Below are 24,018 nucleotides of genomic sequence, written 5' to 3' on the forward strand. Positions count from 1 at the left end.
AGGTTAGAAAAAGCACGGCCAGAATGGCACGGCTAGATTCGGTTCTAACTAGGGAGTGATGATTTACCCATCCAAAAATATACAACTTCATGATCCTGAGCATGCAAAATGTTGTTATGAGCCGTACATGTATTCGTGTCACTGGAAACAGCAGCACAAAAAGCAGCTCATCAAATTGCAGTCCTGTTCAGAAAACGGTGAAACACAAGAGAACTCCCTTCCGCTAAACGGTAACACCTATTCAAGACGGTACTTGCTGAGGGCTGCATTTAGCAACAATTAGGCACGTGCACGCTTCTGTAAACACACACGGAGAGAGGGAGCGGATCCCTCGACCACTGAAATCTGCAGGTTGAATGCTACTTTTATCTGAGCTAGGATTTCATTTCCGTCGTATGGAATTTCTTTCTCCAGCTCTTGACGTCAGTTCAGAATGGCGAGATTATTACAACCATGTTATTTCAGAGCCTACTTTTTCTTTTAATAATAAAGTACAAGCAGACATACTTTAGCAAGGAGAGCCGCCCAGCATCCATCCTGTGACATGAAGCGTGCACAGCTGGGCTGATGCTCTATTCCAAAATGTTTTGTACGTGAATATTGTAAGGCAAAGACTTTGCACTGAGGTGCCAGAGGGATCCTGTTAGTCTAAATGCCCCTACAACGGTGACACTTTTGTTCTGTCTTGAGAATGAGAAGAACTGGCAGGAGCACCAGCTCTTCAGCCCAGAGGACCAGGAGCACACCCAACAGAAACTCAGGACACCGTTTGGTTCCGCAGAAGGTCTGTCATCTTTCATCAATGTCTGAGCTAAAGAATTCTACCTCAGAACATCCTCAGCACCAGAAAACGGCCTTCAGGATATTGAGCACTGTCTCCCACTTGCAACCCAACAGTAAGATACAGTCCGGCTTTCAGGATGTTTACGATACATGGGAGTTGGATTCCCAAGACACAGTTCTGGTTCCCAGCCACCCTTTCCAAATGCTGATCACTTCCCCACAGAGTAAAAGGGGCCACAGACCACTTTAAGCGTTGCTACGGTAAATGGTATCAGTATTGTCGGTCATGTCTCGGACACGGTGTCCCTAGGGACGAGGCCAACACTCTGCATGGATTGTGTACTGGCCTGAGTTCCAAGATACTGATTTGAAATTTTTCATTCACAAAAGACTGCTGGCTAAGCCGCCACTCTTGGAGTGATGGATCTATCAGAAGGAAACTGGATCGACAAGAAAAACAGAAGAGCAACTACTTGCATATTCTGGCTGGGTTTTCCCACTGGCAGAGGAACACGTCACCTCTCACGCTCAGAAGGTGCCTTCTCCAAGGGCACTTCAAAGAGTACAGGCAGGTCTGTACGCACAGTCTGACACGAGCTAGACATATGCTCCACAGAATCTCACCACCAAGAAACGTGTGAGCCGAGGCCGCGCCGAGACGTGCGATAAACACCATGGCTGCAACCCCTGCCAGCATCTCGTTAACATCCTCGGTGCTACGCAGACTCCAGACCCAAGGATCTTGTATGGGCAACGGTTCTGTCCCACTGTGACAGTATTCCCTGTGAAACGCTTGTCTGGCTCTGCTGAAAGCTCCATCCTGAAGCGTCCAGACCCTTTGGTGCTCTCTAAAAGGAATCAGGCCTCAGCAGCAGTGGAAGTGCTAGACATGGCCAGCAGCCTGCCACAGAGCCACCAGAAGAGGAATGGTTGCTCTCGATGCGTCAGTTCTTGCATGGGGAATGCTCTTGAGGCTGAAACATGACAGAAATGTCACGACAGAGGAACCACGTGCCTTGATGCTAGCCAAGAAAGGGAAGAAGTGGCCCTCTGATGACTCTTTACTTTGGTTTCAACAGGGTGAGCTGGAGCCGTGGTTCTTGCAGCCAGGCTCACAAACCCACGCTACGTGGTCCGTGAATCCAGGGCTTGCGGTGTCTCAGCACCCTTGCAGGGAAAAAGCTGGAGATAGGGCAGCCCAGGCTCAGCCTTTCAGAAGATCGTGACTTTTCACTGGCCCAGAAAAAGAAACAAAGAATTTGACACTGCAGAGCCTTCTGTGTCCGTAACTGGGCCGAGCATCTTCACGAGAGGACTGTGACGGATCAGTAGTGCTCTGCCCTTTTGGATCCCAGGTTTAAGAGAGAATTTCTTCAGTACATGCTCTCACCAAGGCAACAGAAATATCTGATGGGGTCTGAATCACACATGTGGTAGACACCTGGAAAGCAGCTTTGGAAGAGGCATCGCTATGGTACAGAGATAAAAGCAGGCTGGGGTGGGGGGGAGTAATAGCAGTGAGAATAAATGGAAATAGAGACACAGAGAGAGAGAGAGAGTAATGAACTGAAACAGCTCCAGACATACTCCACCCTCTGCAGCCATCAGGGAGGGAGAGCACAATGTCAGCACTTTATTTATGGAAACTGTGAACAAAAAATATCCATGTTTGTGATATAAGGAGTATGTACATCTGAGAGTGTATCTGTCAACAATCACACCAAGACAGAACAAAAGGGTATGCTGGTATACTATCTTTTGTTACTTGTTACTTCTGCTAAAAAGTATTGTCTATATTTCAAAAGAGGGCTTAATAAAGTAAAAATAAATTTGGTTTAACTGATTAAAATATTCCAGTAACCTAGATGGAAATATTTCAGGGTTTTTATTTTGCTACGGTAAACCAAGATGTGCATTTTTAGGATGGCCTCATCTAGAGAGTTCTTTTAAAGTTTTGCTTTCTAGCTTTTTTTTTTTTTAAACACAATGGTAATGCTAAAAGGAGTTCTAATAGGCTAGAGAAAGAGATTTAGTATGTTACAACCATGCACTGCATCACCGAATTGGGCTATCTTATTCCTTAGTTTATTAATTTAAAAAATATAACCCAAACAGAAAAAAACCACTAACCTCTAAACTGTAATATATTTGACAGAGATGAATAAATTTGAAGATAGCTTTATGTTGGAAGCAAAGCTTCAATAAGCTGCTGCCTTCATCAATAAACACCCTGTATAGTCATTCTCTGAGGCCCGTAATGACAATTTATCTTGAGGGAAAGCTGTTCCTTGCAGAATGTCAGTCAGTGGAAGCAGCTGGGTTCATCTACTGGTAAAGGCCTCCAAAGATGCCTCACACCCAGGCTCTGTAGAACAGAGCTCTTTTCCCAGTAAGGGGAAAGATGCTTCTCTGGACATGAGGTGGAAAGGCTGCGAGGCTGACAGAGAAATCCATCCTGAAGTGGATCATAGCCCTTCACCACAAAATGAATGAATAAAATGAAGAAAAGCAGTAACCCTGTGAATTAATGATACCGAGTGAATAAGCTTTTAATGACCCAATCTTGATACGGTTTAATTCCAAAAATGTGAAATTGAGAAATACATTAGAAGTACTAAAATAAACTGAACTGTGTAACGACCACTGCTTCCTGACAAATAGCAGTGGCTGATAGCTGTGAATATGCCATAGCACTAAAATAAGAACCTTTAGCATGTGAAAGCTATAGGGGTATTCACCAATACTCATGAAGAAATACCCTTTCCATAGTAAATAGCTCTTGATGGGAGCCATTTATTTAAAGGTAGTAGGAATATAAAAAGTGAATTTGTCTGTCAGAATTGATTCTGCAGAATTAGTATTGTAGCAGTTAGGTTCAAAATGTGCATCTCCGCACTCACTGTAGAACAAACAGGAGAGAGTGGTACTTGGTGTTTGGAGCACAAGCATTAAATCCACACCAACAATTTATTAGTTCCAATGAAATAAAAGGGTAAAGAATTATTCAAAATAAAGTTCTCTCTGTTGTAAGCATAATTTGCACTTCAGCATAATTTCAAATGTTGTCCTATTTTCCTCAAACAAAGAAAACAAGAACAAGTCATCATTTGCACTTTTTGGATTATAAATCTTCTCCTAAAATTGCTGTCGCTTTTTAATTTCCATTTCAATCCATTACCACTAAGGGATTAAAAAGGCCGGTGGCTTAAAGTTTCTTTAAACTGCTTTCAAATTCTCAGTCACTGGGACATTAAATGATTTTCTAAAATGCAGATTTATAGAGGAAAAACACTGAAAAAAGGCAGCAAAGACCCACAGAAAACCTGCTGCATATACTGAGGTGACCTTAGAGTTACGATGCTGTTTTCTCCCTAATTCACAACCTGTCTTAAAACCAAGGAACAGAAACACAGGGAATCTTACTAAAAAGAAATCAATCTGTAAACTGTTAGATACCTCTTGAGTCAGCAGGGTATCTAAGCACGTGCCTAACTCTAAAGCACACAGAACTTAAATTCAGTGCACTGAAAATTCCTCAGTACTTTGCTGATGATGGTCCATGGGATGGATAGTAAATGTCAATTATCATTAACATTTTTTGTGATCAGGAATCACTGTCAGCTGACACTGATTTATTCTGTGGAACTCCAGAGACGATTAACGCAAAAGATGAAAGTCCATCTCACGTGGGGAAAGAGGAGAGGACGTGCTTGCTACAGAAGATCTGGATAAACATCTTTGAACCTCGCTGAGTCTTCAACCAAATCACTGCTTCTCAGAGCCTTTGCAGGCTTTTTGCTTCACCAGCATCCTCCAGTTCACAGAATCACAGAACCATTCAGGTTGGAAAAGACCCTTGGGATCATCGAGTCCAACCACCAGCCGTACTCTACAAAGTTCTCCCCTACACCACATCCCCCAACATCTCACCCAAACGACTCATCTCATCTAAACATCCAGGGTGACTCCACCACCTCCCTAATTGTTGTTTAACATCCTTTAAAAGACCGTAGCGACTGAGTGAGCCCAAATGCCAGCTCATGCCCAGGCTGTTGGTGCTGGCTGCAGAGCCAGTTCTCAAGCCTCTTGAGCTGTGCGATGGGATGGGAGGCAGAGCAAAATAAGGTCGCCCGTTATTTTGAGGCTGAAAAGCACAATTGTGTATAGATCATATTTTCACCTGATTTGTCATTGCCCTTCAGTGGACAGAATCACTGATTCCTCTTAGCTGCAGAGCAGCCAAGAGAAAAGATTTCACTCAAAAACTGCACTGTAAAACAACTTATGCCATCTTACCTTCCAAATGTTCTGTTGTAACCAGTCCTAATGCTACCATGAAGGCAATTTTCTAAGGAAAAAATAAACAGGGGTTAGATTTTCTACTACAACAATCATGGTAGAAGTAAATAAATAAGTCTAGCATTGACAGAATAAACCCAGTAAAGGTCTTTTAGAAATGTATCTTACTTGAATGCATAGTAATAAGAAGAACTTGAACTGAAGATTTGCCTCAGATATGCCTGGTCAGTCACGTCCTACTTGTAAGACTATATGAACTTTAGCAGTTCAGAGACTTATGAAGCCAACGCTGTATGACTACTGATTTTATACAGCGCGTGATCAAAATTCAGTTAATTCAATCAATTGCTAGTTGCTTTGTTACTTCACTCTTTAGAGAAGTAATTGTGTATTATTATTACTATCTGGACATGGCACTGTTTTTATTGGACGTGAGCAAGCTGTATGAAGTAAAACAAGATATGGTACACTTCCACTGAACTTTACAACACTAAACAAGACATCTGAAGCTTACTGAAGGTCCCCCCCTCCCAAAAAAACTTTCAGAAATTTCTCTTCCCAAGTTACAGGAGCAATATCGTGTGCATGAATTATGAAGAGGTACACTGGTCCAATATTTTCCCTCCATGAGGAGTGAACTAACATCTCCTGACACTGATGAACTCATTTTGCAATGAGGAATCTGATCTAAAATATTACTCAGAACTCTTGTACACTATATATGCACAAAACATCTTCATTCTAACAAATCTTCAAAACATGCTGAGGCAGTAATAGGGCAAGTACTAGAGTAGATTCTAAATTTTCTGTCAGTGATTTTTCATTGGGAAATTTTTCTTTGCAGAAGTTTTGCTGAAGCTTTTATTCCATCTTTTTGATGGGAAACAAATTCTGCTGTGTTGTTCCAACTCCAAACTGAACTGAACTCCTTGGTTTTGAGTCAAATCTGTGGTAATGTGGGGCCTCAGGGATCTCCTCCTCTTTCTGCCGTGCTGAACAATCTTGTTGGATCGTGTTACCCAAGTGGCATTTTCATGAGGTACAATTCCACAGAAGAGACAGTCTGACTACAAAACCCAAGCTTTTAGGAAATCCAAGCAAGCAAAGCCCACACTCCAGCTCTGATAAAGCATCCAAAGACCATGAGAAGATGCAAATATCATACTCGCCCAAAATAAAATGTGTAGGTTTAGGTCAAACTAAAATACAGTGTTTATGCAGTAGAAGGTCAAAACATTCTGTTTCAATCAAAGAAGAGTCAGGAGAACACATTTCAACACTTCAAAGTCAAAATTAGTTTGACCTTCTTGTTTTGTGAAAAGCCTGATGATTCAACTTTTCATTTCAGTTCAGGATAAAATCAACTAGAAAGTCACTGGAACTACCATTTCCTTTGCAATTCTGACTTTCACACAGGGAAACTGCGAAAGCAAGCACATCCTCATTTTTTAAATTAAAAGATCTAGCTGTGGGGTGGGTGCTTCAAAATCTGAGGGTCAGGATTGGACATCCGTACCCCTCTTGTATCTGTGACAATATCTTTGTCAAATAGGTGAACTAACAACCTCCTAAAACAGGAATACTTCTTTCCACAGTCTCCTAGTATGTAACTCTCCCTGTAGATTAGAAGATGGTGACGTAGAATGTCATCACTGGCAGTTTAGATATATTCATGCTACATTTCTGCCTTCCGTAAGTGTGGTAATGACATGCACATGTGTTCATTTGCATGTCAGACCTTGATTTCAATAGGGTTCACTCCTTACGTGTCTAAAACACCAGCTAGACACAGTGGGGGCCCCACACCTGAAGGGAAAGATGAACATTTGATCCGGGATCCACTGTGCAGATCTGAGAAGAAAATTAGTCAACTGAGCAGAGTTACAAGTTTCACCTCACCCCCACCAAAAAGGAACTTCGTGGCAGGATACATCTCAGCGCTCTGAGCAGAAGTAGTAATAACATTTAGATACAGAATCAGAAAGTTGGAATGGTTAACGTGCAATTGTGTTTTCCCAACGGAGCGTGGAATGCCTGTATTACCCGAAGATTAAACTGTAGGAGGAGCATACATTTTCTGACATCTAAACTAAAATTATTTGAGTACTGGAATGCTTGCTAAACAATTTCCTCTCTTCATGCTAAAATTATTTGAATACAGCTCTAATTAAATGTAATGACAGCATACTTGCTTAACATATGAAGAGCCTTCATAAATGGACTTGATAATTATCTCACTATTAAACACAGGAAGGGTTAGCTTTTATAGATATTTGAAAGATGGTTCCTTTTAAAAAAATCCCAGTAGAAGCTGTATTCTTTTTAACAAGCATATTATATTAACAGCATATTTGGTTTTATGGGTTTTGCTATTTCACACTCATGTAGCTCGTTGGATTCCACTCAAAATACCACTTCCACTGCAAAGCTTTTCTTTCAAATATCACAGAGTCTGTTGTTTCTCCTCTGTGCAGGAATACACAAAACTGAGGCTTCAGTTTCTCCAGATTTTCAGTCCAGGCCTTACACTCGCATTTAGTTCACAATTGCAACGTGTCTCTCTTGTCCTTCTCAGGTGGGATTAAAAACACTGTGAGCTAAGTAACCAGCATTTTTGGCAGTGATTGCTAGAATGTCCTGGAAAATGTTGCCAGAAATACAAAACTTTGCCAATATAGAATTTTTTAAAAAGGAAAAACTTTTGGGCAGAATCCCATTTCTTTTTGTGCTGAACTCAGGTCCTTTTAAGCAAAAAACAGCTTCCCAGCAGAATGGCCAAGTCAGGAACAAAAGACAAGAATTATCCTCAGCCTTCTCTGTTTGTTCAGGTACACTCAGTAACTGCATATGGGATTCCTGGCTACCGGTGAGTCTGGTGATTTCTGGTTTATTTGTTTTAAATTTTCAATTTGATTTGTTAAATCCCAGTCTATCATGACTAAGACTCACGTAGAGCCATACTGGAGTTCCTGCCTCAGTTTCGTGCTTTGAAGATAAATAAAGGTATGGAGAGAAGTGCGCAGAGTGGCTATTTCTTTTTTAAAAATATCATAGTATCTTTGTTACTCTTTGCCTTAAATTGAATCATCTGTTTAAAAGCCACGAGTGCTTTTAAAAATGCGCAGTATGTCTTTTCATGAAGCAAAACAAAGATTTTTACAAAACCATTTCATTTTGTAATTACATGTTCTATTTATGTCATTACATGTATTTACACTAATTATGCTGTTAGTTCTAATTACACTAATTGCATAAATACATGATAATCAACTAAAGTTTACTTTCAAAGAACAAAAGAAATTAACTCTAGACCTACATTTTTACGGCCGTGAAACAAATCTATGAAAAGAAAAGAACTTAAGGGCATAGCTTCAGCATCCTACCCCGAAATTGGTGCTTGCCAAGACATCCAGTATACACGGTAGGAGCAATGTTCTTGGTTACAAAAAAGGTAGTCAGGATATTCTAGTTAGCAATTTAATGAAAAGCTCATTAAATTTATGAACGTTACGTTAAAAAAAGCATGCCCAGTCCCACGGTCTCTTCCTGCATCTCTCTGGAAGATTTTTGTTCAATATTCTTTCTTGGGGATAAGTTACAGGCAAAGAAAAATGGATGTTTTTTCTAGCATTCTGCTTTTAAGCAGGATCTACTCGCCTTTCTGCCCCTAAGGTGCTACACAGTAACTAACCTTTTGGAAACACTTCCCTAAACAAAACAGGGCCCTACAGTCCCATCATTCAGTCGCCATGAAGACTTATACGAGGGTCAAATTTTAAACTTGGGAGGTTTCCTAAATGCAGTTCTGCAGTGCTTCTGCATAAAGCTGTGACATTCTAGGCTAAAACCCAATATTTATCCTTAACACCGTTTTGACTATACCAACCTCCTAAAATGGTAAGTAAAACAAATGACCACCCACACTCCTCAAGTAGCATTATAAATTTATACTGTAATAACCCTCTTAAACCTACAGCTCCAAGGTTCTTTTGTGCTACACATTTACTAGACTAGTAAGGTTAAGACTTCAGATGAGCTGAGCATTTCCACAGCAGAAGTAGATTCAGTTTGTATGACTTCTCAAATTGCCTCAAAAGTGCACACAATCCATTGTGAATACATCCAGTGGAAAAACAAAACGCCTGGTGAAGAGAAACCCTGCTTCTACAAGGGCTTCTGATTTATATTTTTAGTTTACACCACAAATATAGTTCATTAAAGAGATTTAATCTTTAACCTGCTTTCTACTCTCTCGCCCAATTTGAAGAATTTTAATGTATTTCAGACTAGAAAGAATCTGTGTACATGTGGGAAGACATGTACACAGCAAAGGCAAGAAACTGTATTGTTAAATACAATCTAAAAACTGCAAGGTTCATTACAAAGAAGATGTAAAAGCTCATCTTACAAAAGAAACGTTAAATCAACCTCATGTACACAGCAAAGGCAAGAAACTGTATTGTTAAATACAATCTAAAAAATTGCAAGATTCATTACAAAGAAGATGTAAAAGCTCATCTTACAAAAGAAACATTAAATCAACCTCATACGCAGCCTGTAAACCCGATGTTATATATCTGATAAAATAAAGTATCTTAAGCTTGTATACGCCTTTCACAAGAAATACAGCTATAGCTACACAAGTTGCCTAGATTATTATGAGAGCCACAATTCTTACATTTTGTGACACTGGAAGGTTTGAATGATGCAAACCAAACTTGTTAGAGCACCTCACTGGTGAGGAAATCACCCCAATTGCAGTGACTGGGCAGAGAACAGCTGGCAGAACCATGAGCACAAATGAAGTAAATACGTACACACAGGGAAAAATGTTTAGAATCGGCCCCTGATACCAGACTGTAGCTCACTTTTTTAAAAAAAAAAAAAAAAAGAAAAAAGATCACCTCTGGATTTTCCTCCTTTTTCTTTTTGGTAGCAGGGGGTCCCTGAGCTGACTCTTCAGGAGGTTTCTTTGTCTCCACTTTACTTTCTGTCTGGGTTTGGACTTGAGGCTGAATAATGATAACCTAAAAGACAACGTACAAATAAAAGATGAGAATTCACTACACGAAACTGGCTTTTTCTGCCTGAAACCTTTGATTCGTCTTTGAAGGGTTACTTGATACCCCTACAGACAACAAACGCAAATCACAAGCCAAAAATATTTAGAAAAAGGTATACCTGGGTTAGGCTTCTAAATCCATACTGAAGTTTCTAAAACTTGATTTTTATTGGTGCATTATAAACCTACTGCAGCCTAAGGGAGCCATTTGATCAGTGCCTCTGAAAATTAGGACACTTTCTATTTAGAGGACTTCTGAAGCTGACTCAGCAGCCTAGCTTTAGCACTCACATTGTCAGTGATTTTAAGGTCTTCCCTTTGATTTTATTTTGCGTACAGGTAGAAGAGATGGGTTTACTACACATTCAAAAGCACAGTCTGATCTCAGTCATAGCAGTGTTATTTCAGAGTAAGTACATGTGGATGGGAAGGAAGATACTCCTCAGTACTACGCATGTAACTGAGATCAGAGTTCAGGCCTCAGCATTTACGTGTTATGAGCAGTGGATGTCCGGTTTTGCATAAACAAAATAAACTATAGGTGTTTTAAATTAAAATAAACTCTGGTTTAGAAGTATAGGAATTCCTAGACAGATCTCTTATACATGCGTGTATGTTAGTACATGCAGCTGCTCATATCTGAATTCCCACAGGAAGATTTATATGGTGCAGATAACATTATCTCAGAATCCATTAAAATAAAAGGAATGAAAGACAATTTCTGACCATAGAATTACACATGTGACTTCATACCCACAATCAAAGCTTCATGAAGGACTACGGAAGACCTTCTCAAGCTCATCTTCTTGATGAAGGTTATTGGATTTGAACGCTGGGCCTTTTCGATCTATTTTGTTGCTAACTTTCAATCAATGTTAGTTAATTGTTAGATACTTTATCTCAATAAACTCACTCTAGAAGAGTCAAGAGCATAAAAAGGGATGGTTTTCTAAACCAGCAGCCCGTTTAAGTAAGAGAAAAATAAATTATGTTAGAGAAGTGAGGAAGAGGTGCCTGCTCTTATTTACCTCAAAAGCCATCCTACGTTCTGTATTCTTTTTTAGCATTGTATGAAAACTGTGCTGCCAACAAGACCCAAAGTAGCAGGATCCCAGTAGCAAACTACAGTGAATGTCAGCTGGGTACATGGGCAGCCTTTATTGAATCTGTTTCTGGTGTAAGAGTGGTGAAGTTCTTGCATTTCAAAGCTGAAAAGCAGTACAAAGAGGAAACAAGAAATTCACAACTTGATTTTTTTCCTACTGACTTATCTGCTGATCAGGTTCGAAACCCTGAGTTCTCATTTCATTTGGTCTTCCCCGAAAGTGTGGAAGGGAATGCCTGATTACTTGATATACTCCCCTGGGGTCAGTCGATATAACTAGTATCACTGTATAATTGAAGAGGGAGTCCATAGGAAATTCAAGCCTGCACAGAATTCAGGGATATTATTAGTGAGGATTGGTTTAAGCAAATGGAAGATCATATGGTCCCATTAGTGTCAGGCTACATAATGATGCATTTTGTTCCCACAAAAAAAATAGGCTTGTACACAGATTAATGTCTACTAGCATCCATGTGTCCCCTTAAGAATCTTCCCACTGCTTTCTGATTATTTTCTTCAAAAGGAACCACTGCCACCACTCTGCACAGGGCTGTGCACTCCCAGGGGAATATTCTGCTTCCATCTGCAATGTAATTCCCCTGTTTGATAACCAAAAAAAACCATACATGGTGAAAAGCAGAACCCACCTTGCTGTCGGCACTAATGAGGAGTGGTTGCACTTTAATGCTATCGTTGACGACAGAGACAGTCGCGCTGGTGCTGATAGGAGTTGCATTGTTGGGGGAGGTGGAAATGATGGCGTATGCCACACCTGCACTGCTCAGAGGTGATGAAATAGCTGTAGACTCGGTGACACTTTGTGACTGGCTGTTAGGCGTCTGTACATGGCTGACGGTGTTATTGGCAGTCGGGAGGGCCGGGCTGGGGTTTTTGATGCTGACTACAGTTGCCTTCTGGAAGGTGGGAGGCTGCTTGGAAGGTTGGTCTCTGCACGGGGAGATGGGGAGGCTGTCTGGAATCAGGGTCTTTGGCCTAACCTACAAACAGAGAGTTAGACATTATCAGGCGCAGCCTCACACTGTAATGAACAACCACAGAATCCCAGCATCATCTCGGTTGGAAAAGCCCTTGAAGCTCCTCCAGTCCAACCATGAACCTCACCCTGACCGTTCCCAACTCCACCAGATCCCTCAGCGCTGGGTCAACCCGACTCTTCAACCCCTCCAGGGATGGGGACTCCCCCCCTGCCCTGAGCAGCCCATTCCAACGCCCAACAACCCCTTCTGCAAAGAAATACTTCCTAAGAGCCAGTCTGACCCTGCCCTGGCGCAGCTTGAGGCCATTCCCTCTTGTCCTGGCGCTTGTTCCTTGGGTCAAGAGACTCATCCCCCCTCTCTGCACCCTCCTTTCAGGGAGTTGTACTGCAACTCTCTGTTTGCAACACTGCAAACGTGCGCTCTCCCAGTAGAATCCCTAATTGCATTAGCCACGGAACAGGAGCATCTGGAAAAAGGTAATGCAGCAACTCGAAGTAGCCAGCCATTCATTCACTTGTAGATATATTCCCAGCGCTCCTCAGCTGGGTCATTTTGGAGTCCTTAACTCATTGCAATGCTGAACAAGATGGGAGGGAAAAGTCAATTCCTCACTTTTATTAGCACACATCCATACAAATGCTACTCGAGTCCCATCCAGTTCTCAGTAGGGATGTTTAAGCCAAAGCCTTTGCAGAGAATGGAGACCCCAGACACAGTAATTTCCTGTTCTGAAGGACACAACACTCTTGCTATGAATTAAGGAGTGGGAACTGAATCATTAAGGGGGTTGTGGGAAAGCATTTACAGGAACAATAAGCGTATGCATTTATGCTGGTGGATCAGTGAATGAAGTAATGTTTTTAAGATGTGCCACGTCTAATGGAGAGGAGATCAATCACACAATCACTCAGCTCACCAAAAGGAAAAATAGAGAGGGGAAGAAAAGAAACCCACAACCATCAAACTTCATATTTTCACAGAATCCCAGAATCATTCAGGTTGGAAAAGACCCTTGGGATCATCGAGTCCAACCATCAGCCCGACTCTACAAAGTTCTCCCCTACACCACATCCCCCAACATCTCATCCAAACAACCCTTAAACACACCCAGGGATGGTGACTCCACCCCCTCCCTGGGCAGCCTATTCCACTCTCTGACCACTCTTTCTGGGAAACATTTTTCCCTAATGTCCAGTCTGACCCTCCCCTGTTGCAGTTTAAAGCCGTTCCCTCTTGTTCTGTCACTAATCACCTGTGAGAAGAGACCAGCACCAACCTCTCTACAATGTCCTTTCAGGGAGCTGTAGAGAGTGATGAGGTCTCCCCTCAGCCTTCTCCTCCTCACACTAAACTGTCCCAGCTCCTTCAATCGCTCCTCACAGGATTTATTCTCCAGGTCCTTTTTTTTGTTGCTGTAAGTAAAGAGCTAGTTTACAGCTGCGGGTGGATGCAGAAGGAACTGCCACGGATGGAGGGGGAAACTGTTTGCCAAGCTTTGGGAAGGCTGTGGCTTTACCCAGAGCCATGACTGATAGCTGTGAACAATTGTTCTCAGCTAATGTGATGTGTTTCCAGTGGCGTAATTAACGTCATCCTGTCAACATGGCTCTGCCTTAACAACGTCTTAAGTACGGTTCCAGGATTGAAAATAAATAATTTAAACTGCTTCACATGAAGTTAACTTCACTCCCAGTTTATTCGTTAACACGGCCAGATAAAACAGTCAGTTCCCTCTGTGCTTATTTAGTCCTGTCACTTCTCGCACCTTCCATACTGTGAACCAAAATGACAAGTTGTAACAGACAGACACGGGAAACAGCTGCCTGTGTCACTGCACCGTAGTCTACAGGAGCCCTTCCAGGGATGCCGACTTCAATCCTGAGCCTAAGTAAGCAATTTAATGAAAACGCAGGGATTTACTGATGTGCAGAAAATTACAGAATCATAGAATCCTCGAACAGTTTGGGTTGGAAGGGACCATAAAGATCATCCAGTCCCACCCCCCTGCCCCAGGCAGGGACACCTTCCACTAGCCCAAGTTGCCCAAAGCCCCGTCCAGCCTGGCCTCATCCCACAGGGCTCATCCTCTATCGTGTCCATCATCCTCTATAGTGTCAAGGAGCAGCCGTACCCCTTTGTCCCCACAGTGAATATTAAGTGCAGCAACACACATGTTACGAGCTCTTTCTGTCTGGACAACTTGGCCCTCCATTGCCAGTAGGATCCTAACACCTACGAGCAGTGCAAACGTGTATCAGAGGCACAGTCCTGCTCGGGAGCGTTTCAGTTGTCAGCAACCAAGGCAGATGGAAAGTGAAAGAGGAAACAGAGCCGAAGAAGAGCGAAGAGGGGGGTTTGCCCAAGGTCCTGCATCAGACTCGTGACAAAGGCAGGAAGCTGCTATGCTCAGCTCACAACTTTGGGGTAACGCTGGAAGGACTCACAGACCCACTGTGGAATGATGCAAAACTAGGCTGAACTATGACTAACCATAGCCAAGGTACACCGACAGTAACTGAAGAGGTTTTTGCTCTTTTTCCCCTATCCGATGACTTTATGTAATGATTATTTGATTTATTTAGTTAAGATACCAGACAAAATACCGTGGCCAAGTTGTTTAAGAGAGGAGTCTATAATTAGCTTCACATACATAATTAGTTAATGGTCTTATTTTCAAAAGTAGCGCTCAGAGGATTGGTTTAAACCCATCTCAGCCCAGGCATTCAGCAAAACTAAGGCTTCTAACATAAACAACAGCTCAGTGCAATAGGAGACATGATACTTAAAGCAGCTTGTTCATGTCTGTGTCAGAGTCAGTTATACAAGGCACATCTTGTAATATCTACCTTTTTATTTTCATAATAATATCCTTTCCCTCCTATGTTATAACTTATGTAAGTCTCTCATATGTAAGCCTTTAACAAATTACTCATGCTCATGTGCTCAGAGACATGTTCACAGAAATAGTATCATTATTCAAGAAAAGAAAGTCTGAGAAGCTTGGCAAAACACAGTTAAAATGTATTACCATGGCTAAAAAATCCAAATTTAATCCTTAGCTGTTTGGCCAACATCTAAATTTTATCATCTCTCCTTAAAAGAAAATAATTTTCTTTTCAATTAATGTAACATCTGTTACCAACAGAAATACTGTAAGCACACAGATAAGCACACATATACAGAGAAAGAGAGAGAGAGAATAAGGAGTAGTTCACATCAAAGATTCAACAGAACAGTCACTGAGATCCATAGAAAAAATCAAGTCTGACAAAAAATCAGCTCAGGAGTTTTTCTAGCCAAAAACTGTCATGTAGTCTACCAGGATCTACTGTATCTGTCACTCTTAATTGCACTTTTATATTTAATCAAAAGCCTAATTAAAACTAAATGCCTATATCTATTCCAGCTATATAATTATCTTTTCTGCACTATTACATATATATATTGACTGCCAGATGTAATACCTCAACCAATCCTACACACACCCTTAACGCACGTTCTGCAAGTTGTGGATGAATGTATATTACTTTGCTATAAAATAAGCTCTTCCTGCACAGACAATTAAACAGACTTCATTTTGCAAAGTAAAATATTCTCTATGAAGTGCTTCATACTGAAATAATCTGACAGGATTCACCACACTGATACAGCACAAGAACATAGGCCGGGCGTTTTCTGCCACCGTGTGATACAAAGGAGGTATCGCGGTCTTTAAGTCTGCAAATTCCCTGGCAAGTTCAGCTAACATTGTGAGAGCGTATTTAGTTGCAATTACAGAATAATAAAAAGGGTTGACTACAGAAAAAGTTTCAGGGGCCCCTGAGTCAAAGCTAAAATAAATTCAAGTTAAAATAACGTTTATTTCAACAGCCCACAGTCATGAATCCCAAACAGAAAGCAAGCATAGAAGCCCCGTGTGCTCTAACACCTATGAACCTTTCCCCCTTGAATATAAACACTAAGCTTGATAAATAAGTATTTATTTATTTATTTAAACACACTTAATAAATAGCTAAGTGAAAGACCTTTAGCAGCGTTTCATGTTAAGAACCAAACTGCCACAGTAATCTGTGAGAATAAATGGTGTCAGCTGGGAAGGAAAAAATGGAGGAAAGAGCTAGTATAAATTCCTTCCCCTCATGGCAAAGCTGTAGCTTAAATTTGGGAGCTGAAAGGAGGACAGTGGCACTAGCAGAAGTTTGGAAGTTGACAGGCACTGAAGAAGAACTGGAGAAAAACTAGGGCAGGGCACGGGCTGCATTTCACAGGCGAGGAATCAAACAGACGTTTCCTACCGAAGGTGCCCAGGTTGGATGGCACCGGTCCCCATGACAAGAGCCACAGAAAGAAAAGGCGCAAAAGTTTAGCAGAGGAGAAGAAAAGAGAAAGAATAACAGACAGCATGTATGTTACCAAGTGAAAACTGCAACTGTTGGCGAGCGCTGCAAATAACAATTCTCCTGTAGCTCAACCCTCCTCTCCCCAAATATCTTTCATTTAACTTCTGACAGCTGTCAAAACAGAATGTGATACTACCAGGGCTCTAAATGCAGGAGAAGAGAGAGCTTCTTCTTGAATGTGATTTCACAAACGCGTGTTGTTCTTGAGTTTCCTCGATACCCACAATAACAGAAAAAAAAATTATTTTAGACAGCAATATTCAGACATCCCTGGTACTTCTCAAATAGCCTGCAGGTGAGCACAGTGTTCAGGAAGATACTCCCAGACCTGAGAATTCACTAGGTGGGGGCTGTCTGCTCTTCAGACAGGGAAATAACAGGGAGCCCAATCCTGTGAGATGTGCAGAGTGCTCTTCTGTTCAGCAACCCCTCGTTTCATATAGTTTAAAGAGTTTCAGATCAGGAAGGAATCAGCTCCTGTGACTGATACAACTTCTGGTATATCCCATATCATTAAGCTCCATCCAGATGTCCCTATATGAAGCCCAAAGGCTTCCATTCCAGCTCTGGAGAGCACAAATTGTTGAATACCACAGAGGTGAACAAACTGCTGAGTGGCGGAGGTGGGAGAGCCCGATGTGTGTCACCGCTGACAAAGGCAACTGTGATCATGGGCAACGTATTTCCTGAGCTACATCCCATCAGGTGAGCCGCTCCCGTGCTGTCATAGAGAAAAAGAAGGTAGAAAAGAAAAACTCTTACAAAATAAACCTCAAGACCGAACCCAAACAAGTATGGGGGAAAAGGAGAAGAAGGGAAGGAAAGCACACAACTCCTCCCATCTCTGGGGGCAATTCTTTGTAGTCCTAAAGGACAGGATTTAATTAGAACAGTTATCTCTGTGCAGATCTGCAGGTGCTATGAGTATTGTTAAGGGCAATCCTGGTAAATGTGTTCTCCTTACAGCCTAGTGAAGAAGGGAAGTTAACAAGTGCACTTCAATTACAAAGCCAAAAGGGATCATCACGATCCTCCAGCTCACAGACTGGCCGTAGAATTTTTCCCAGAAACTGAAGACTGATTTTAAAAGAAAATACTAAAGACTTCTTAACGATGAATTCATCACGAGCCCCAATAAACTGTTATAATATTTTATTATGCTCATGACTGGCATTTTATTGCAAGGCTGAATTTGCCTAACTTCAGCTTCCAGTCCCTGGATCTTGTTATAGCTTTGTCAGCAACACTGAAGAGCCCTCCCCCTCCCCAATATCAGATATCAGCTGGATCATGCTCAGCATCAATCAGCCCTTCATACTGGCAGGGCCGATCTGTATGAGAGTAAATTTTTCAGCTCAACGCAATATCACATTGCCTTTGAGAGAAAGACCATTATTCACACTTTATTTTCACTTCACCCTTGTACTCAGAGCCTAAAAACAAAAACTCCAAATGGATTTGGCACAATTCATATGTCACAGAGGCAAAGTGCTGGGAGCAGCAGACAGAGCTTTCATTCTTGAAAAGCTTTAGAGGATCACACAGAAAACATTAGCAATGGCTGGTAAAATGAGTGCAATATGGGGTAATTATATCCTTCACCAGAATGAACAGATGCACACTGACTTCAGTAAAGCTGTGTCTATTTATGCCAGCTGAGGACCGACTCTCTCCCTCTTCTTTTTTTAATCAATAAAAATTATGCAAAAGAAAACGTTCTGCATAACTTTACACCAGTGACACACCCTAAAATCCAGGTTGCCCAACTGACTTGAATACAAGTGTTTCCAGCTTGGTTGATTTTTGGTTCCTTTCCTGATAAGCTGCTCTTATCTTCAGCCTGGTCTGAGGCCACAGTCAAAATAAACAGTTTATTTTCTTGCCACAGGGGGAAGATTTAAAACCACACCTGATTTTTCTTCCTTCCCCTTGATGGGGCTACACAAAAAGGAAGTTCCTCTTCAGTGTGTATCAGGAGGAAACCCCAGGCAAGATGACCCAGTTCAGTTAATCCTGGGTTCACATACAACATAAGCCTCTCCTTAGCATCTACCTGGAATTTCAGCCTGGGAAGCCACAGAAGAATGATACAAAATACAGGGCAAAGCCCAAACAATTTGTCCAGCCCATGTTTCCAATCCTGCTGCTCTGGACAGTGAGGACCAGGGAAGAAATCCCGATCTGACTGAAACCAACAGCAAATTTGGACAGAGTTCAGTAAGGCCCAGACTGCAACTAGCACCTTGACACAAACCCCGGTCTCTCGTTCTACTTGCCACGCAACCCAAGAATCACTCTGGGGTATTTTCACACATATTCACGTTACGTGCACTGTATCAGACATTTTCCACTGGACTCTGTACCTTTGCTATTTCCATTTGTTAGTCGTGGATAGCCGCCTTCAGTGTAAAGGTGACACGCAGATAATATAACCCCTGTGCAATTTTTAAGAAGACAAAGCTACTTCATTTAGTTTTTCTTCCCCTTCAGCTTTGCTTGATACTACAGAAACAGGAGTTTTGCTGAGAGGGATGTTTGTGTGCGAATCTGCCAGCTCTGCTTTTTGTGGATGTTGGCATAAGGCAGTCAGGTGGGAGTTCTTTATTAAAAATGTTATCAGTGTTTTGAACACAAAACTGTATTTTCACAGGAACTTGACTGACTTTTGCTAATGAAATGTACATTTTCTCCTCAGCTCTACTGCCTGCATTTTCTGGTTTGGCATTGTTGCTATTGAGTTGATGATTCATTAAGTGTCTCTTTTCCATTTGCAAAGGGGAAAACTACCACTAAGCCAGCAAATTAAAATCAATATTATTCCAAAAAATAACAAGTAGGGGTTGAAGTTGACAAGGATTTCTGCTGTTTTTCCCTTCTGCACAATGATTCCGTCCTTGAATATACAGTTATCTATGAGCCTCTGAGGAAAGAATTTAATCCTTATTGTTTAGGATTACAATAGAAATATAAAAGCTAGACTATGATTATACACACCAGTCAATAACTTACTTCCATTTCTACTCTTTTCAGCGTTACAAGTCAGCTTGCTTCTCTCGCAGATACTCATCTATGATTAACTTACTTCAATTTAAATATAAAGTGTCCATGAAGCCTTTAGGCACAATCGAGTGAACATCTGTCTGCTTTCCTCCTATCCGTCTATTTTCACAGGCGAGCTCTGGACTAATCCATGCAGCTGGGCATTCACTGGACTCAAACTCTGGTGTCAATTTAAAGACTATGGATGTTACTGCTCTGCACTGTCCGTCACTTTAAGCGCTTTTCCTGCTTCTAGACAATAATGGCACATTATAATGATTTGACCAGCCTCAGCTCATTTGCTGGCGAAAAGCAAAAAAATTGGAAGACAATATAATAATAAAAATAATGACAAAAATCGTTTCTGTCTGTTGACAGTCTGAGCAAGATGGAAGCACACAAAAAGCTCAGACATCGGGAGATGAAAGTGAAGGTTTTAGGGACAGGAAGCATGGATGCAAATGGCGTCAGTGGAGAGAGGGAACATTTCTTCTCATCTTTCTGATACCCTGCAAATCAGCATTTGACGTGGAGAAGCATGAGAATTTTCACCTGGGAAAAAGGTACCATGTCAGGTGTTAAAATGTCAGGTCTGATGGGGAGTGGCTGAGGGAACTGGGGGGGTTCGGTCTGGAGAAGAGAAGGCTGAGGGGAGACCTCATGGCCCTCTACAACTCCCTGAAAGGAGGGTGCAGAGAGGGGGGATGAGTCTCTTGAACCAAGGAACAAGCGCCAGGACAAGAGGGAATGGCCTCAAGCTGTGCCAGGGCAGGGTCAGACTGGCTCTTAGGAAGTATTTCTTTGCAGAAGGGGTTGTTGGGCGTTGGAATGGGCTGCCCAGGGCAGGGGGGGAGTCCCCATCCCTGGAGGGGTTGAAAAGTCGGGTTGACCCAGCGCTGAGGGATCTGGTGGAGTTGGGAACGGTCAGTGTGAGGTTAATGGTTGGACTGGAGGATCTTCAAGGGCTTTTCCAACCTAGACGATTCTGTGATGATTCTGTGAAAATGGCTTGACTCTTTCCCGGGGGTTGTATGGATACATTAGGCTCCTACGTGCAGACTACCATGGAGACCTGACTTCCAGGGAGGTCCTTTTCAAAATGCTCACCACACTGATTGGATCCGAAGGTCTTAAGCATCAGTAACAGCCAGTTCTGCTTCCCCTTCCCCGCCACCCTGAATCATTTCTCTCACTAGGAACAGACAACTGACACTGAAACTCAAAAAGACAGAGGTAACAGAGGAAGGTACTTAGGAAAATTTGCATCTGGGTGTAGTCCCCCTTGATACACCATATCATAGAATCATTCAGGTTGGAAAAGACCCTTGGGATCATCGAGTCCAACCATCAGCCTGACTCTACAAAGTTCTCCCCTGCACCATACTGCAGAAGACTGGTTTCCTCATCACTGCCCACCTCTGGCATATCACCATCCACAAGGAACAGTTCTTATCCCACCACCTTAGTCGTACCTTCCTCTGTCTTGGCTGCACTACAGCGGTGTAAAATACACACCACGGAGCACTCCAGATGCTCCAACAAGCCCATGCCTCTCTCAGCAACACAGGCTACCTAGCAAACCTATCCACCAGTGCGTAACTGAGATTCCCACAGACTTTTCAATAAAGTACCGTGTTTTCAACCCAATCTTCAAAGCTTTCCCTGTAAAGGCTTAGTATGAAAGGCCAAGGTGGCCACGTGTCTCTGGTGCAGGGTGTCTCTACAGCAAGGCTGATGTTCACATGTCTCAACTTCTCTATGGATCAAGGGCGCAAACTTCATCACTTTCTACAATAAACATTTTCTATGTTATACTCCTCTGACAGAAATATATAGTTTATTAATTAATAGTAGCATGCCTATCAGAAATAAGCAAACTGATAAAAAGGAGCCCTAAGCAGAACTTTCAGCTGCATGCGCTTCTTCCCAAAGGGAAAGGATGAGAGAAGAAATAGCTTACGATAGATGTTAATCTTTGTGCTTAACACATTACTGGAAGGTGCTTCAAATGCAGTGACAAGCACACTATAAAAGCTTATACAGAACAAAACAGATTAACAACTATCTTTATTAAGGGCTACATTTTCAGCTAGGCCTCTGCAAACCTTCCTTTTAAAAAAGCAATTTTGCTTCTGTTTTCTGCATGCATACAGCCAATGAATATTAAATACTTTTGCAAAACCCTTAGCCTGGTTACAGACCACCGCTGATTAAGTTACCTTGAATGAGATTATCCCTCTTCTCCTCCACTAGCATTCCAACACATCCCCCTGGAAGTGCTGAGGGTTACATACCAGCAAGGTGCATGACATCCCTTAGGGGATTGCAGTCCTTTTCTCCTCTGATATTGTAACAACAACTTTACGCAATTCAATTATTCCTTACTCAAACAAACAATAAAGTGCTCTTGTCTCTCCATTGCACAATTCTGTGTAATTTTTTATACAAACATGTATATCTGCTATTTTCTTTTCTAGTTTCACAAAATGCTGACTTGCATTTAGTAATATTTTTCCACTTCTAACGGCTATGTGCACTCTTAACACATTACACTTAAAAATAATGATTGTGGGTTTTTTGACTTATGATGCAGACAGAGAGAGGCTTGGACACAGACCAATCTGTTAGCACATTTCTTCTACAGTACACAGTGGCATCACACAACTTGGGTTCTGTCTATAGGAGTCATTTTCCTTTCAAGGAATCTTCCAGCAGCCCTATCACCGGGGAAGGCAGGAGCAGTGGTTGGGTTTGGTACACCCACGAAGAGAAGCACTAGCCAGCAGTGGAACTGCGCTCATGAGAACTAGGAAAAGGAATTTTAAAAATGAGAAGGTGCGTTTAAGTTTTGGGAACATCCAGAGACCAGATGTGTGTGATGAACACACATGGAGTAACAAAAGAGCCCCTGTCCCAAAGCAGCCTGCGGCCCACCGACTGAATTCAGACCCCACTGAATTACGCATATTAAAATCACTAGAGAAGATGAGAAATAAGCAGCAGCTGACAGCAGAACTGCCTAGAATCAACTGAAAAAAGTGGTTGTGTGTACCTGTTTCTTTTCACCACTGACCTGACAGCTCCTCCACAGGCGTCTGCTACACTCCTCTGAGCAGCAGTGCCATGAGCAAAGCCACCCCAAGCCCTGCCTTCAACCAGGACTGGAAAAATAGGTCAGGGAAATAGCATCAAAACCCCATTTAACTTCTATTCTGATCATCACAGCCTCGCCATTCATTTGAACGAGAACTGGATTGGGCTCAAATTACTGACAACAAAATGGGAGGTTTATTTTAATATCTTCACCGTTTCATTTAAAGTCTTCCATTCGAAGAACAAAAAATCAGATTTCCCACATGCCTTCAGGTAGCTACAGTGCGACTTAATTTTTTATGTAAACCACTTCAAAATAGACAGACTGTCTGCACTGCAGCTGGAAACTGGAGCCCCAACCTGACCTAAAGCCGCTCCCTCCTTACAGTTGATGGGTGCCATAAAGCAGAGGAACAGCTCAAGAGCAGAAGAGTGCATCACCCGTGTGTTGGAGTAGAGGATCTCCAGGATTTGCTTCTGAGAGTGCAGTGGGAAGTCTGCAGTTTCAAAACATCTCACCCAGCTGGAAACCTCAAAGGCCAAAGTAAGAAGAGAAAGACTATCTAGAATTAACTTACCAAACATCACCGCTCAGAGCAGAAATTTTACTTATTCGATGAAAGCAAAACTAACTTTATATTCTGTAAAAAAAAAAAATTAAAAAAAGAAAACAGGTCTGCCAAACGCTTGTTTTAGCAAATAATGAATGCCTAAAGAAATATTGTTTGTATTGTGCAATGAACTTGTAATTAATGTTTGTTTGCTCACCATTTAATAGCAGTTCTGCACTAAATGATGGGATTTTGCTGCCATTTGTGAATGTGCAGATTTTGAAACTTCATTCCCCATATGGAAGAGCTCCCAGGGGGTCATATCATAAACCCATTCAAATGAAGAAAACAAATGATAAGTATCTGTACAATGTGGAAAATGAGAAAGCTGTACGTATTATTTTACATAAGTATTGTTAAGTGCCTCAGTTTACTTGTGTGGTATTTTCCTGCTTGACTGCATAGAGGTAAATCAAAAGAGGCTGTCTAGATTAGGAGAATGAAAGCATCAGAAATATAAAACTCCTTTAGATGTGATGAGGGACCCTTAAATGGAGGATTCCCGTTTCTTTCCAGCCAGCCTGACAATATTTATGCCTCTCATGCCTACATCTAAATCTAAAGGGAGTCTGAAATTCCAAAGAAATGGTGAAACTGGCCCAAAGGAGAAATGTCAGGTAGCAATTGG

The 24,018-nt window shown here is 41.8% G+C and overlaps 1 protein-coding gene across 3 annotated transcripts in view; it reads right to left on the bottom strand.

The window, feature by feature from the left end:
* Nucleotides 1-24,018, bottom strand: part of PHF21B (PHD finger protein 21B) — a 171,472-nt gene that overhangs the window by 16,705 nt on the left and 130,749 nt on the right. For all 3 annotated transcript variants that reach the window (XM_074825611.1, XM_074825609.1, XM_074825608.1), the window contains 3 exons: nt 11,897-12,247; nt 9,987-10,109; nt 5,080-5,131 (listed from right to left, as the gene is read on the bottom strand). In XM_074825611.1, the coding sequence (XP_074681712.1) occupies nt 5,080-5,131; nt 9,987-10,109; nt 11,897-12,247 (526 nt within the window). The remainder of the gene's footprint in view (nt 1-5,079; nt 5,132-9,986; nt 10,110-11,896; nt 12,248-24,018) is intronic.

The sequence above is a fragment of the Strix aluco genome, chromosome 5 (genome assembly GCF_031877795.1).
Source record: "Strix aluco isolate bStrAlu1 chromosome 5, bStrAlu1.hap1, whole genome shotgun sequence".
Classification (NCBI taxonomy): Eukaryota; Metazoa; Chordata; class Aves; order Strigiformes; family Strigidae; genus Strix; species Strix aluco.